Raw genomic sequence first — 17344 nt, forward strand, 5'->3', positions numbered from 1 at the left:
GTTCAAGGTGGGCAGAAACTGAAAAAGGTCCGGTAAAAATAGGTACGAACCTTATATGAAACCAGTAGGAAAAGATTTGCATTCAAAACAGGAAAACCCAAGGTATAATCCTAGATCAAGGGATAGAGAATCAGGTTCGTCGTCAAGGTTTGGAAAAGAGCGAAACATGAAGGACATGCTAGACGACGACAGAGGTTCAAAAGCAAAAAATGGTAGTTACAGTTTTAACGTAAGCACATCTGAGTTGGTAGCCGTTCTAAGAAGCATAGGAGATAAGGTACGGTGGCCAAAAGAAATGATTTCGAGAACAAACAAGAGGAATCCCGAATTTTGGTGCGAGTTTCACAACGATCACGGTCACAAAACAGCAAATTGCAGATTATTACCAGGTGAAGTTGAACATCTATTAAAGCAAGGGTACTTAACAAAATTGTTTAGTGAAAAGGGAAAGTAGGCATATATGAAGAATAGGTAAGAACCGCCGAAATCTCCATCACCAAAAAGAATGGTTAACGTCATAAGTGGAGGAGAGGAGATCAATGGCATAACATACACGACAGCAAAGAAGGTGTCAAAAATCATAGTCACCCACGGGAAGCGAGTTTGCCAAGTGTCGTGCCCCTTTTTTCTCACGAAAATCGGGTTTGTGACATTTGGGAGACAACTTGTTCCCTCTCGGGAATTGAGTTTGAATTGAAGAGTCGCCACCTAATGATTTGAGTGCATTAGGACACTAAGGAAAGTTTGATTTGAACAACCAGAGATTGGGTAAGGGCTCGAAATTATCTCAAGGGGAAGGTGTTAGGCACCCCTCAAGATCCACTAGTGTGGTTCCCGGCCAAGCTATTGTTGTGACTTAAGTGCAAATAACACATAGGCAAATAAAAGCTTCAAATAAGAGGGAATTTTTCACGTAATAAAAAAAAGTAAGAAAAAGGAACTAAAAAGAAATGGTTTAAAAAAGATTTAAAAGAAACAAAGAAAATAAAGGGAAGGGGGGTCCTAGGTTTACTAATAATATGGATCACCCCACAGAACACCCGGTAATCACTCCTCAATGAGGGGCTACACGAGATGTTATCGCGTGGTCATCATATCCATATCTACCCTTTCCCACCCCGTTGAGGTATTAAAGCGCGAAATAGTCTCGTTTACTTATTGCATGTTATTACCCGCCCCAACCCTATCAGTCCCGGAGGCATTTGGGACTACTAATCCTAAAGGGGAGGGATGTTGGGCTTATTTGTAGTTTCAAAAGGTAAGAATACTAAGGCGACAAACAAAACATATATGGAAAGTATGGGGAAGCATATAAACAAATGAAAAGGCTCAAGCAGACCTCCTTTAAGCAGAGAAAAGCAAGTAGTTAGCATGACTTGCTCATACTATTTAGGGTCTGATTAAAACTTAAACAGTGGAGGCAGATTGATTTATTACATAGTTCAAATAAGAAGCCTGAATCAGGCCTGCCTGCTGGTTGTAGCTGATAAAAAGTCTGATTCAGTTTATAAACTTTCACCCTATGGCTTGCCTAAGTGTTAGACGAAGACCCCTATAGGCATGATATCTACTGATTCCAGAAACAATGAAACAAACATGAATACATATTGATTTGAGAAAATCATCTGTTATTAAAGAAAGGCAAGTTTTAGCAAAAGAGCATGCATCATTGTTATTGATTTTAGGCCTATAAGCGAGTGAAACGATTCAGATTCGATTAAGGCTCCTATAGGCATGCTTTCTATGTGTTGTCAATTTTGGACACTCTTATAAACGTAGTAAAAAATGCAGAGACCTTATAGGCATGACATCTAGATGCTGAATTTCATTTAAAGCCTATGAACATGATATCTAATTGCAGTTGATTATTTAAGATCTATGAACATGTTTGCCTGATGAGGAATGCATATGCAAGATTCAGAAAGAACCTATAGGCAGGATATCTACATGATGTGCAGAAATTCAGAAATTCCTATAGGCAGGATATCTATATGCTATGCAGAAGTTCAGAAATAAACTATAGGCATGGTACCTACATGAGAATGCAAGATTCCTATAAACATGGTATCTATGCAAAAATTCTTATAGACATGGTATCTAGACGCCAATGCAAGATTCCTATAGGCATGGTATCTACATGAGAATGCAGAAATTCATAAACTCCTATAGGCAGGTTATCTACCCCTTTTGCATACATAGTTACCCTCTTTCTTCACTGATCATCCCCGAGAGTTTTATTACAAAATTATTACAACCCAAAAAAAGTAAAGTAAAGGAAAAATACATTAGAAATTAAAAAGTACAACCAAGGAGAGCCTGATTCAGACTTCCTATCTGAAGTATGAAGTAAATCAACTCCAAGAGATTATATTTCAAAGCCTTTCTCCTATTTGGGGTGTGTCAGAGTTTCCTAAGAGTCTCATATGAACTTCGGGCAGTGCTTACACCCAAATGTATCACAGATTAAGCCATAGTGCAGAAAGGCCAGCCCTCAGGCATCCAAGTTCAGAGAAAACTCAAGGTCCCAAGGCAAGGCTCACAAGAGGGGGGCAGAACTTAGAGACTAGGAGAAAGTGCAAGTGTAGAATTCTGAAAGGGATAAAAGGGAAAGGGAAGTAGTACACATCGGGATATAGGGAATGGGGGGTTGCAAGAGCACAAGAAGAGCAGGCTGGTGGGCATACCCAGCATTGGAATATGCTGGCACACCCTCCGGCTTATTTAGAGGTTAAGACCCCATTGGTTCAAAACTCAGTTCATGGGCAACAACTCATATTTCCATGCCCTAAGCTACCATTTACAAACACATAGGGGTAATGAGATAGGGAGAAAAGATTCACAACAGAAACAGGCAGTAGAACATTGGCATACTAAGCTAAATGTCAAACTCTACAGAAAACAATAAAATAGACATGGATATAAAGACTGTAAGTAAACACATTGGGGTGATGATGAAACTTAAATTAGGACATACCAGTTTCAAAGAAATAAGTAGAAAAAGCAGTAGTCTTGTAAAAGTCAAAATGCAAACAGGAAAACAGAATACTATAAGTGTGAGTTCAGAAGAGATTGTGAAATTATGAAGTCTGAAGTGTGTGTTTGTGAAGAAAGGTCGTGCCTTTTATAGTGTAGAAACCAAGTAGAAATAAGGTAAGAAAATAATTGATGAGCTGATTGTTAATCAATTACATAAGACTCCCTTTAATTAAGGAATTCAGATTCAAACGGGTAAAACCAATTAAGGAAAGAAATTAACCAAATACTTTGTGCAAAGTAGGCAATTAGGGGTGAATACATAAATGTTTTATTTAAAAATAGAATTTTGAAATACACGGTTTGTATAAATAAGGTAAGGAAATCAATTGACAGCCAATAAATCAACAGTCAGGGATTTTGTATGAACGAACCAAGTCAAAAAGATAGAAAAGGTTTTTAACTTAAGCGAAATCAGCAAACAGCGGAAAGGGAATCAATCAGACCATATTCAGACGGAAGAATGAACTAGTCACAAATTTAAAAGCCACTTTAAAGGGAAGTCTATCATATATAAGGAGCATACGAATATGTTAAGCATGAAAGAAAAGATTGTTATGTCACTGTAACATTAGTAGAAAAATCCAGAGTAGAAGGGTTTAGTAAAAAGGTCAGAATCATATGAAAACAAGGAATTGGTCTAAAAGAGTTGGGGGTTTATAAATAAGACCCCTAGTTCAGGCAAATCGTAAAATCAAACTTGGCGGAACCCCAAATTCTAGGGTTTCCACCTTGAATCAAGTACAGAGATGAGAAGGCAAGTAGCCGAAACAGGATCAGAGGTTTTAGAACTGAAACCTCTTGCATGCTTCTTTCATCAACAGAAACTTATGAGAAAACATGATAGCAAAGTAACATGCAAATACAGTAGAAGGATTCAAAGAACATAAAGGAAAATACTGATAAGAACAGCAGAAGAAGCATGCTTAAGAGATTTTCTAGAAGAAACTTAAACAGAGCTCAGTAGAAGAAAAATAGTAAAAACACTTAAGAATACAGTAGAAAAATATACTAGGCAGAACATAATAGAACATGGTAGAAGAAAATACTAGAACATAGTATAAGAGTATACGAGAACATAGTATAGAAAACACAGTAGAAGAACATACAAGAACGGGGTATAGAAAATACAGTAGAAGAACATACGTGGTAGAAGAAAAACATAAGAACATAGTAGAGGCAAATACACACAAAAGAAAAAGGAGAGAAAGTCAGAGAAACACTTAAACATTTTCAAAAAACCCTAGATCGGAAGCAAAGCGGATTTGAAAGTAATTTTTGAAAGAAAAGTTAGGGAAATCATTTGAAAACTCAAGGAGAGCACAGATACACAACGGATCTAAAGAAATCGGAGAAAACCTTGAAGGGTTAGGGTTTCAGAAGAACCCTAGAAGTGAGATAGGCTTTGAAAGGTCACCGATCTGAGTCGGAGAGGTTGGAATCAGGCTCAAACCACCATGGTAGGCCGGAGCACGGCCGGAGATGACCGTGGAACCTCGAGTCGGTAGAGGTATGGGTGCAAACTTTCGAGGTCAGGCCTCGAATCTTCAGGTATCAGGTGCGTGGGAGCAAGAGGAGGTGGGTATGAGACTCCCACGGCCTGAGAAGCCATGGATTCCGGTGGGTTTCAAGGTAGAAGTGGTGGTAAGAGGCGGTTAGGGTTTGAGAATGTTCGAGAGAGTTTGAGAGTTCAGAGGCGACTGGATAGGTGAAATGATTTAGGGTTAAGGGGTGTTGGTGGATTAAAAAAGGAAATGAGGGATTGTGGTCATTGATCATTTTGATCAACGGCCTGGATTTAATGGGGGGCCGGGCGGGTTGAACTTAATTGGATCAGGGGCGGGTAGTTTAGTAATTGGGCTGGTCCATTTGAAATTGAAATTGGGGTTAATTTGGGGGGTTAATTTAGGCTAAAATCGAAATAGTTAGGGCTAGTATTTAAATAGCCACTTTTTCACTTTTTATTTTATAAAAATAGTAAAATAATTTCTGAAAACAAATTAAAGGTATTAAATTAATTAATAATACACAAATATTAAATTTAAAAATATTGGGATCAATTTTTTAATTATAAACGCAATTAAATCTTAAAATAGGCTAAAATTATAATTATGTGCAATTTAATTTTAAAAATACTCAAAAAATTTGTAAAAAATATGAAAAAATTACCTTAGCTATATTTTGGTATAAGTATAAGAATACAATAAAGGAGTTACCAAAAATGATAATTTAGGAAATAATTATTGGTTTTTTCTGATAAAATAAGGCGATAAATTGATTTAAAAATCTTTTAAAAAATTGGAAAAATAATGAAACACTTGGACATGCTTATATATGCATACATATGCTATTTTAAATGTATTTTGCATATGATAAATAGATAGGAAAAAATTGAGTATCAACACCAAGTATTGGAAGAAGACGGTATAACATTTAATGATGTAGATGTAGATGGCGTGCTAACCCCACACAATGATGCACTAGTAATATCTTTACTTGTATATGACACTAATGCAAAATGAATTTTGATTGATCCAGGTAGTTCTGTGAATATCATTCTGATGAGAGTGGTGAACGAGATGCAAGCCCATGATAAGTTGATAACCAAGGCACGAACCTTGTCTGGTTTTAACAACTCGAGATAGTACTCACCACATTCGCAGAAGGAGTAGTCAAAGATACCAAATTTCAAGTGATAGAAACGGATATGGCTTACAATATGATTTTCGGCAGACTATGGATTCAAGAAATGGATGTTGTTCCATCTACCCTACATCAAGTTATCAAGTTTCCTTCATAATGGGGAATATGAAAAATCTGTGGTGACCAACAGGCCTCTCGAAACATTAACTCCATGGCAGACTCAAGCGCAAAAAGCGACGAAAAATAGCAATTACAGAATTCAGTTGAAGATGCAGCAACACAAGCCTCAACTGCAGACGGATAGATAGATGTAGACTCGAGGCCTGATAATATCCAAGAACCAGAAGAAAATGAAAACATCAAAACAACAATCGAGGAATTAAAAGTTGTGGTATTATTTGTACATTGGTCAGACAGAAAAGTCTACATTGGAACCAGCCTCAGCCCGGAAGTGAAACGTAAGTTGATTGAATTTTTAAAAGCTAACGCAAATTCTTTTTCTTGGTCGCATTCAGATATAAGAGGTATACCACCAGAAGTGATGACCCACAAACTGATATGAAAATCCAACATACCCACCTGTCAAACAAAAAACAAAAAGCAAGGTTCCTTTAAGAATCAGGTGATTCAGGATGAGGTACAAAAGCTTTTAAAAATTGGGTCTATCCGCGAGGTAAAATATCTAGATTGGTTGGATAATACTGTAGTAGTGCCCAAAAAGATTGGTAAGTGGCGGGTTTGTGTAGACTATACTGATCTAAATAAAGCTTGCCCTAAAGATTCTTTTCCGTTACCGCACATAAATCAACTAATTGATGCTACTGCAGGACATGAATTATTAAGTTTTTATATGCCTATTCAGGATATAATCAGATCAAAATGGATCCTCTAGATGAGGAAAAAACTTCCTTTATTACAAAAAAGGGGCACTTATTGCTATCAAGTTATGTCATTCGGCCTAAAGAATGTTGGGGCCACGTACCAGAGGCTAATGACCAAAATGTTTCAAGAACATCTAGGAAAAACCATGGAGGTGTATATAGATGATATGCTTGTCAAATCACAACAAGCAGGGGATCATATTCAATATCTCTCAGATACATTTCAGATTCTTCGCAAATTTAACATGAAGTTAAATCCTGAGAAATGTGCATTTGACGTGTCATCAGGTAAGTTCTTGGGATTCCTTGTTTCTAACTAGGCATTGAAGTAAATCCTGCACAGATTAAGGCTATTGAAGAAATTCTGGATATACTTACGAGCAAAAAAGAAGTACAGAGGTTGACAGGAAGAATAGCAGCTTTGGGGAGGTTTATTTCCAAGTCGTCGGAAAAGTGCTTTAAGTTCTTTTCAGCCCTAAAAAAGCAAAATCAATTTGAATGGTCTGAAGAATGTCAACAAGTGCTCAAAATTTTAAAAGCATACTTGTCAAATCTATCATTGCTAGCCAAACCAAAAGATGGCAAAAACTATTCATCTACCTTGTTGTTTCAGAAGTAGCGGTAAGTGCCGTATTAGTTTGAGAGGACCAAGGTAAACAATCTCCAATTTATTATGTTAGCAAGTCTTTATTGGATGCTGAAACTTGTTATCCTCATTTAGAAAAACTTGCACTAGCATTAATTATGACATCTAGGAAATTAAGACCTTATTTTCAATAGCATCATATCTCTGTAGTAACTGCCTACCCCTTGTGTAATATATTGTATAAACAAGAGTTACCAAGTAGATTAACCAAGTGGGCTATAGAGCTAAGCGAATGTGACATTACATATCAACCTAGAACTGCAATAAAGTCACAGGTTTTAGCAGATTTTGTGGCAGATTTTAGCCTAGGGATACAAGCAGAGGCAGAAAAAGAACTGCATGTATTTAACAGGTCTAATCCAGGTACTTGGACCTTATTTACCAAGGACTCATCAAATATAAAAGGAGCAGGTTTAGGCATTTTTTGATACCACCTGCAGGAGAAACTATACGACAAGCCATAAAATGCCATCCTATTACTAATAATGAAGTAGAATATGAAGATGTGATTGCAGGTTTAGAATTAGCACGAGAGCTCGGAATAGTGCAGGTCATAATCAAAAGCGATTCGCAGCTCGTAGTTAACCAAATGCAGGGGACCTATATATCTAGAGAGGCAAGGATACAACAATACCTGAAAAAGGCACGAGACTTGGTTAGACAATTCCAAACTTGGAAAGTTACGCAGATACCAAGGGAAGAGAATGTCGAGGCAGATGCTTTGGCTAATCTTGCATCCGCTACAGAAGTAACAAATGAAGAGATGTAATGACCCGACCGGTCGTTTTGAGCTTTTGCATTTCGCTCGCCAGTTCTCAGGCATGACTTGCCCCGTGTGATGCAATATGACTTATGTAAATCGTTGGTATTGGGTTTCAGGTTAATCAGAATTTAATTTGGAAGAACAATCTCAGTTGAAAGCTTAAAATTTGAAATGTTTGACCAATATTTGACTTGTTTGTATAGAATCTCGGATTAGAATTTTTATGATTTGGTTAGCTCTGTTAGGTGATTTGGGACTTAGGAGCATGATCGGAATGCATTTTGGAAGTTCGTGGAAGGTTTAGGCTTGGATTGGCGAAATCGAGATTTCGACGCTTTCCAGTTGATCGGTGAGATTTTGATATAAGGGTCGGAATAGAATTCTGAGAGTTGCAGTAGTTTCGTTGTGTCATTTGGAATGTGTGTGCAGAATTTCAGGTCATTCGGACGAGATTTGATAGACCTTTTGATCGAAAGCATAATTTAAGAGTTCGTGGAGTTCTTAGACTTGAATCCTATGTTAAATTGGTGATTTGATGTTGTTTTGAGAGTCCCGAGGTTTTGAACAAGTTTGAACAATGTCATGGGATGTGTTGGTGCAATTGGTTTGGAATTCCAGGAGTTCCGGGTAGGTTCCGGGATGTTTTAGGCCAAAATCATAGCTGTAGCAGGTCCAGAAGAGTTGCAGGCCTCGGAACCCACCCGCGCGGACTGCACAAAAGGAAGTGCGGCCACGGTATGTGTTATGTGGACCACACAAAATAAAGTGCGGCCGCGGTGATTTTGTGCGGGCCGCGGTGGTTTTGCGTGAACCGCGGTGGTTTTGCACGGACCGCGGTGGTTTTGCGCGGACCATGGTGGTTCTGTGCGGATCACGAAGGCTGAAATCTGAGGGGTACTCTATAAATACGAGGTTTTGGATTTTATTAAATATTTTGACCTAGAGAGCTCGGATTTTGGCGATTTTGTCGAAGGTTTTTCAAGAAATTCATCGGGGTAAGTGATTCTAACTCGGATTTGGCTAGAGTACATGAATCTATCATTGAATTCATCATTTAATTCATGATTTAGGATGGAATTTGGGAAGAAAATTGTGAAACCTTTCAAAAATATAAAATGATTATTTGAAGGACCAAATGGTATCGGAATTGGATAATTTTGGTACGGTTAGACTCGTGAGGGTATGGGGATTCTGAAAATATAAATTTTACCCGATTTCGAGACGTGGGCCCGGGGCTCAGGTTTTAGCAAATTTCGGGATTTTTGATATTTTTCGAATATTTTCGCTTGGGCTTTGTTCCCTTAGATGTTAGTGCAGAGGCTCCTACCATTGATTTAGTTCCGGTAGTGAGGGACTTTTCGGATATGTTTCTTGTGGCCGAGCATGTCGTCAGGTAAGGTTGTTGATTTCGATATTGATTTTATGCCAGAAACCGTATCGTATAGCATCGGCAGAGTTAAAGGAGTTGAAAAGCAGCTCCAGGATTTTTGTGATAAGGAGTTCGTTGGCAGGCCAATGTGGATGCGTGTTCTAACTTGAGTCGGCTTGGTTGGCTCCGAATTGTATTATTGAGAGAGGTGTTGATTCGTCGGTTATTAAGCTTATTAGTAATCCGGGAAGGCCTACGAGTTACCTTTCCGTGTTGCGAGATGTTATGATTTGTTGGTTATAGGCACATATGGTGCGGTTCTATTGGGGTTTCATAGTGGAAGTCGAGCGGGAAGAGTAATTGGGTATTGCTCGGTGAACGGCTATCGGTTATGTCCTATCGGGTGTGTGTGGTGTATGTTATTTGTTTCACTGTGGGTGTAATGATTGCTTGGGTTCCAGACATAAAATTATGCATATTTGTCGATTTCGAGCATAATGACTTGAGGTGGTTCATGTAGAGCAGTGTTGGATAGGATCGCGCATCGCACCAAAGTTATGTAGAGGTATGACCTTGCGGGTTAAATTCATATGTTCTGTTCCTATAATGTGAGATGGGTTCTCAGACTTGTGTTGTGGTGGTACTGGTGAGCTTGAGGTACATCTCTTTCATTTGAGTCATTTTCATGATTTGAGTATGATCGGACCGTTGCTTATTGGTGCGCGTATTATGCAAGTTGTGGCTTAGGCATGTATTGATGTGTCATGTCACCAGAGTAGTATATTGGAGTAGAGTAGATCGTTGGGATCATTAATGAATACGAACAGATTCGATTTCAGCATGTTGTAAGGATAACATCGAGATTCGGCTCAAACATTTGCTGTGGTATTTGCCAAAGGATGAGTGGCTTCTTGAATGGTTGATCTGGAAAATGGTTATGGCTTACCGCGTGTCTTAGTGATCATTGGCAGTATATGAAAGTGTTGGGATGAGACTTTAGTTGATAAGAGTTTTTCTATCGGTATGCGGATGTTGTGTGCAGCTGCTGTGATTAGAAGTTATCACTACAAATGTTGAGTTATGTGGTATATCATGTGATTGCACCGGAGAGAGCATATATGGGTGATTACAGCTTGTTCAGGCTTATTTGGAAAATAGATGTAAGATTATGATCTTATGAATGATTTCAGAAGAGGAATGTGGTTCTATGGCTTATGGACTAGGATGAATTGTGAAAATTCAGTTATATTGTGTTATCGAACCTATGTGAGATAGGGTGACGTGGGATCACTCCCGGGTATGTGCATGGTGAGGTTATTCAGCAGTTGGTTGGCTTTTGGAACAACTCTGGGCATGTTCGAGGACAAACGTATGTTTAAGTGGGGGAGGATGTAACGACCAGACTGATCGTTTTGAGCTTTTGCATTTTGCTCGCCAGTTCTCGGGCATGACTTGCCCCGTGTGATGCAATATGACTTATGTAAACCGTTGGTATTAGGTTTCAGGTTAATCAGAATTTAATTTGGAAGAACAGTCTCAGTTGAAAGCTTAAAATTTGAAAGGTTTGACCAATATTTGACTTGTTTGTATATAATCTCGGATTGGAATTTTTATGATTTGGTTAGCTCCGTTAGGTGATTTGGGACTTAGGAGCATGATCGGAATACATTTTGGAAGTCCGTGGAAGGTTTAGGCCTGGATTGGCGAAATCGAGATTTCGGCGCTTTCCGGTTGATAGGTGAGATTTTGATATAGGGGTCGGAATAAAATTCTGAGAGTTGCAGTAGTTTCGTTGTGTCATTTGGAATGTGTGTGCAAAATTTCAGGTCATTCGGACGAGATTTGATAGACCTTTTGATCGAAAGCATAATTTAAGAGTTCGTGGAGTTCTTAGGCTTGAATCCTATGTTAAATTGGTGATTTGATGTTGTTTTGAGCGTCTCGAGGTTTTGAACAAGTTTGAACGATGTCATAGGATGTGTTGGTGCAATTGGTTTGGAATTCCAGGAGTTTCGGGTAGGTTCCGGGATGTTTTAGGCCAAAATCATAGCTGTAGCAGGTCCAGAAGGGTTGCAGGCCTCGGAACCCACCCGCGCGGACCGTACAAAAGGAAGTGCGGCCTCGGTATGTGCTATAAGGACCACACAAAATTAAGTGCGACCGCGGTGGTTTTGTGCGGGCCGCGGTAGTTTTGTGAGGGCCGCGGTGGTTTTGCGCGGACCACGGTGGTTTTGCACGGAACGCGGTGGTTTTGTGCGGCCACGGAGGCTGAAATCTGAACTCTATAAATACGAGGTTTTGGGTTTTATTTAATATTTTGACCTAGAGTGCTCGGATTTTGACGACTTTGTCGAATGTTTTTCAAGAAATTCATCGGGGTAAGTGATTCTAACTCGGATTTGGCTAGAGTACATGAATCTATCATTGAATTCATCATTTAATTCATGATTTGGGATGGAATTTGGGAAGAAAATTGTGAAACCTTTCAAAAATATAAAATGATTATTTGAAGGACCAAATGGTATCGGAATTGGATAATTTTGGTACGGTTAGACTCGTGAGGGTATGGGGATTCTAAAAATATAAATTTTACCCGATTCCGAGACGTGGGCCCGGGGCTCGGGTTTTTGCAAATTTCGGGATTTTTGATAATTTTTGAATATTTTCGCTTGGGCTTTGTTCCCTTAGTATATTGTGACGTATTCGTTCTGATTTTGGATATATTCGCGTGGAGGCCAATTCGAGGCAAAGGCATCGCGAGCTAGAGAATTAGCCGGGTCGAGGTGAGTAATGATTGTAAATGATGTACTGAGGGTTTGAGACCCCGGATTGCACATCGTAGTGCTATATTGAGGTGAGACACGTGTTGGATGATGAGCATGTGGTCTTTTACTACTAGGGATTGTGACTTGGTCCGTCCCGATTGATGATTTTTACCGTGTATTTGACGGAAATTTTATTTGTTATCATCATGATTTGGGTTGATTGCCATATTTGGGCTTCGTACCAACTATCTGAACCCTTCGGGGATTTTGACTGATTTTCCTCGCTATACTTGTTAAAAATCATATCCTCAGTCATGTTTCTATCTGTTTTAAACGATTCGAGCTGGTTTTATCATACTATTCCTAAATGAGAGGAATTTAAGGGTTGAGATCCCTATCTCCTGTTATTGTGCCCGAGAGGCTGTAAGGTTAATGACTGAGAGGGGTTGAGAACCCAATGGTGAGGATATTATATATGTTATGGATCGGGCTGCACGCCGCAGCAATACTTATATGGATCGGGTTGCACGCCGCAGTAATACTTATATGGATCGGGCTGCACGCCACAACAATATAGCGTTTGGGCTGTAGGAGCCCCTCCGGAGTCTACACACCCCCAGTGAGCGCAGTCGACTATTTATATGGATCGGGCTGCACACCGCAGTGATGTACGGATCGGGTTGCACGCCGCAGCGATTATTCTGATGGCTGTCATTATGAGAGATACATGGGTCGAGAGCTGAGAATGAGCACTATTGATGAGAGTGAGCCCGAGGAGCTGATACTGTTCTGAGTGATTGATACTGTGCCCGAGGGGCAGATTTCTACTCATTATTTACCTGCCAAATTTCCTGTTTTACCTGATTCAAAGAGATTTCACTTGATTTCCTCATTGATTTACTACTTTACGTGATTTTTACTGCTTTGATATAGAATTTCTTTGTGCCTTACGTGCTTTCATACTTTCAGCCATTATTTATAATTATTACTCACTGAGTCGGAGTACTCACATTACTCCCTGAACCTTTTGTGCAGATTCGGGCATCGCAGAGTCTGCTCATGTGCTGATCCTCCCAGTCCAGGCAGTGTTTTCAGAGACTACGAGGTAGCTGTTGGCGTCCGCAGACCCGTGCCTCCCTTATCTTACTATTTTCATGTGCTTGAACTTCTATATCGGATTTCGTATCTAGTAGACCAGTATCCGGATTTTTTTTAGTTGCTCATAACTTGTGACACCTCGGTTTGGGCTGTGTCGGAATGGTTCTTACTGAGGTTATCATTAATTCCGCAAATTATGGATATTATATCATGCTTTAGAACTATTTATGATATTTAACTACTTAAAAGAGGTGTTCTGTTTGGTCTGGCTGGCCTTGTCTTCACGAGAGGCGCCATCACGACCGGGTTTAGGAATTGGGTCGTGACAAGTTGGTATTAGAGCCTTGGTTAAATAGGTCTCACGAGTCATGAGCAGGTTTAGTAAAGTCTCGTGAATCGGTACAGAGACGTCTGTATTTATCCTCGAGAGGTTGCAGAACCTTTAGGGAAAAAAACTTCATATTCTTGAATTCTAATCGTGCGTCCTTGATTCAGCTTGAGAAGTAACTATTGAATTCCTTCCACGCGTTCGTATGCGCGCATGAGCGCTCAGTATCAGATGTGTCTCGATGGCTTGTGATTCCCTGATCGAGGGGCGAGATGTGATCTCTGTGAGTTGATGTTGGGCCAGTCTGGAGGACTTGAGGCTGGATCTTTGCCTATAACTTGAGCACCGAGGTGCTAATTGTGTGTGCAAGTATTTTTGAACGTATATGTTTGGTATTGTCTCTATTAGTGGAAGTGACGGCTGGATAACTATGTGATGAGTATGTTGGTACTGCGAGATGTATCCACATGATTTGGAAGCGACAAGAAGGTCTGATAGAGGATAGAAGAACTATTAGGTGCTTGAATTCCATCTTGATTCGAGGTATAGCCCCGAGTTATGGGCGTGTTAAGGATCTTTTCATGTTTCCCAGTTATGAATGAAGTAAATTTCATGTTGCGGTATGAGTTCAGACTCAGGAAGACTAAGTGACTGCGTACAGTTTATGACAGTGGAAGGTATACAAAAATGTTAGTTAGAGGCAAAGTAGGTGGGTTGTCTCCTGCGAAATGTTCTGAGGTTGTACGATCCTTATGTGTCTGTTAGAAGATCTCATTTGCGAGTGAAGGATATGTGTTGCAATTTAAATTGGGTCGCTTAGAGAGTGGGTGTAACTGTTGCGAGAGTGGAATACGAGATTTGCAGAAGAGTTAAAATTCTAGATGAACTGTGTTTTCACGGGCTTATAAAAGATTTGAGTTTAATCTCACTATGGTATCATGGCATCAATAGAGTATAATCGTTATGAGTTATTGAGTGTGTGTTGATCTACGGCTTCGAGCCAAGTGGGGGAGCCTGTTATTGATTAGGCGATTGCACAGTTAGGTGCTATGTTGGTTCCAGGTTGAGGTGCGCTGGTGAATCAGTTATAGCTTCCGGAAATTGAGACCGAGGATGGCTCAAGTAAAGAAAAATTTTGACGAAGATTATATTATGCTTCATAGGTGTATGAGAATCACGGGATGTCTTGAGTTGTTATTGGCAAGAATACTCGGTGCATAGAGCAGAAAGGTGCTTGGTTGTATTGGGATGATGTTACATTCTGTGGTGACGGAGTGCCAATAAGGCACGGGTTGTTCGGTTTATTTGATCAGACTAATTGCAGTTGAATAGAGTGAATGACTCTCGAGAATGGTTCTAATGTGTTCAAGGTTCTACATGTAGCAATTGGGTATTTTAAAGTTGTATATGTGGTTAGGAACTGAGTTTTCATTTTGGAAAATGTCAAGACTTGTGGTACTTTCTACATTAACTATGAGATTCTATATATCAGTATTAAGAAGGTAATGGTTCCAGATTCACAGGAAGTCCCTTCGAGGTAGGTATTTTGAACGTGGTGCTTTTGAAAATATTTAAGAGAGTACTCAGTGGCTTATGAGCCTTAGACAGTGTGGTTTCATGCTTGGGAATCGCGTGGTGAGTCTGGGTTGAGGAATTGTGGCGTTGTAGCAAGAATAAGTGTCAAGCTAACGGTAGATTAGAGGGAAACTCGAATAGATGGGATAGTGTGGTAGTAGGCCAGACCGGTATGGTAAAGATATGATTAGTTCCTTGGGTGTTTTCGAGGTAACGAGTCTCTGTAGGTGTTTTGCGGCAATTCTTTTGGGTTTTAGTGACATGCGTAGCTCGGTTGAGTTAGAAGGATTCAGTCCTGATGAGTTAGTGTCGTGCAAAAGGAATTTGGGGAGTTCTAGATGGTTTCCACCACAGTTAGAGAGGTATATTTTTCCTATTGGTGTGAGGAGAATGGGATGTATAGTGGTTCTCTTCTAGATGGGATCAATGGAGAATTCTTGTCGATCTCTACCGTAGTTGTATAGTGATTTTCTTCCAGGTTGGGCTCAATAGAAAGTTCTTGGTTGGTTGAGTGCATGGTTGCTTGTGGTTTGGAAGGGATATGAAGTTCTCATGATTATCCTAGGATGGTATCGTATATGCGGTATGTGTGGAGGATCGAGATTTGCGTGTGTAAGGTTACGGTTCAGTTCTTAAAGGAAGGTCAAAACTCTTAGGTAACGGCAGTTTCAGATAAATTAGAGGAACGAGCTTCAGATAATTAGAGAAAGGGTCTTCGGATGATTAAGGGAATGGTATTGCTAATTTGGGGTGATTTGACGAGGGCATATGTTTCAGAAAGGGCAATGTGATTAAGTTGATGATACTTCGGTAGTATTGCGGCATTTTCTTGTTAGATCGACTGCTGATATTCGAGTTTGCTTGGTGGCATAGAGGAATTCTAGATTTTCTCTTGTGGAATGATTGGGTATTTGAGGTGTGGTATGTATTCGGACGGCGGAATTGGGACCAGATATGTTGATTCATGGGCCATATAGAGTTGGAGACGGGAAGTTCTCATATTCAGGCTATGTTGTGGTAGTGAGTCATGTGTATCGACACTGTTTAGTGACTATCGGGAATTGGAGACTTGAGCGGATCTTTTGTTGCTTGGTATATTAGATTTTGGATGTGATATCGGGTTCAGATTTTTTGTCTCTGTGTGGTGTCCTTCTGGACTATTGCGCTAAGGCGACGCCATTGGCTATGCCGGAAATGTCACGGATTGAGTGGCGAGGTTCGACGGATTATGTCCTAGTGGAGTGGTTTTATATTTCAAAGACCCAGCAGGTGTCTGGGAAGGATTATTTTTCTTAGTCGGGTTTCGTGATAGATGTCAGTGCAGAGGCTCCTACCATTGATTTAGTTCCGGTGGTGAGGGACTTTTCGGATATGTTTCTTGTGGCCGGGCATGTTGTCGGGAAAGGTTGTTGATTTCGATATTGATTTGATGCCAGACACCGTGTGTATAGCACCGACAGAGTTAAAGGAGTTGAAGAGCAGCTCAAGGATTTTTGTGATAAGGAGTTCGTTGGCAGGCCAATGTGGATGCATGTTCTAACTTGAGTCGGCTTGGTTGGCTCTGAATTGTATTATTGAGAGAGGTGTTGATTTGTCGGTTATTAAGCTTATTAGTAATCTGGGGAGGCCTATGAGTTACCTTTCCGTGTTGCGAGATGTTATGATTTGTTGGTTATAGGCACATATGGTGCGGGTCTATTGGGGTTTCATAGTGGAAGTCGAGCAGGAAGAGTAATTAGGTGTTGCTCGGTGAACGGCTATCTGTTATGTCCTATCGGGTGTGCGTGGTATATGTTATTTGTTTCACTGTGGGTGTAATGATTGCTTGGGTTCCAGACATAAAATTATGCGTGGTTGTCGATTTCGAGCATAATGACTTGAGGTGGTTCATGTAGAGCAGTGTTGGATAGGATCGCGCATTGCACCAAAGTTATGAGGAGGTATGACCTTGCGGGTTAGATTCATGTGTTTTGTTCCTATAATGTGAGATGGGTTCTCAGTCTTGTATTGTGGTGGTACAGGTGAGCTTGAGGTACAGCTCTTTCATTTGAGTCATTTTCATGATTTGAGTATGTTCGTACCGTTGCTTATTGGTGCGCGTATTATGCAAGTTGTGGCTTAGGCCTATATTGATGTGTCATGTCACCAGAGTAGTATGTTGGAGTAGAGTAGATTGTTGGGATCATTAATGAATATGAACGGATTCGATTTCAGCATGTTGTAAGGATAACATCGAGATTCGA

The 17344-nt window shown here is 40.0% G+C and overlaps 1 protein-coding gene across 1 annotated transcript; it reads left to right on the forward strand.

Annotated features, from left to right (window-relative positions):
* The first annotated feature begins 6703 nt into the window (after positions 1-6703).
* Positions 6704-7972, forward strand: LOC138883111 (uncharacterized). The gene is made up of 3 exons (XM_070163775.1): positions 6704-6845; positions 7393-7566; positions 7719-7972. Exons 1-3 carry the CDS (start codon positions 6704-6706, stop codon positions 7970-7972), a joined length of 570 nt encoding a protein of 189 aa, XP_070019876.1.
* The last annotated feature ends 9372 nt before the right edge of the window (positions 7973-17344 follow it).

Source organism: Nicotiana sylvestris, chromosome 2 (assembly GCF_000393655.2).
Source record: "Nicotiana sylvestris chromosome 2, ASM39365v2, whole genome shotgun sequence".
Classification (NCBI taxonomy): domain Eukaryota; kingdom Viridiplantae; phylum Streptophyta; class Magnoliopsida; order Solanales; family Solanaceae; genus Nicotiana; species Nicotiana sylvestris.

What these genes read in the sequence shown, in the direction of transcription:
- LOC138883111 (XM_070163775.1), top strand. Translation starts at nt 6,704, where the DNA reads ATGGAGGTGTATATAGATGATATGCTTGTCAAATCACAACAAGCAGGG. An exon ending in TGCATTTGACGTGTCATCAG is followed by an intron (nt 6,846 to 7,392) that starts GTAAGTTCTTGG and finishes TGTATAAACAAG; the next exon opens with AGTTACCAAGTAGATTAACC. An exon ending in ATTTAACAGGTCTAATCCAG is followed by an intron (nt 7,567 to 7,718) that starts GTACTTGGACCT and finishes ATGTGATTGCAG; the next exon opens with GTTTAGAATTAGCACGAGAG.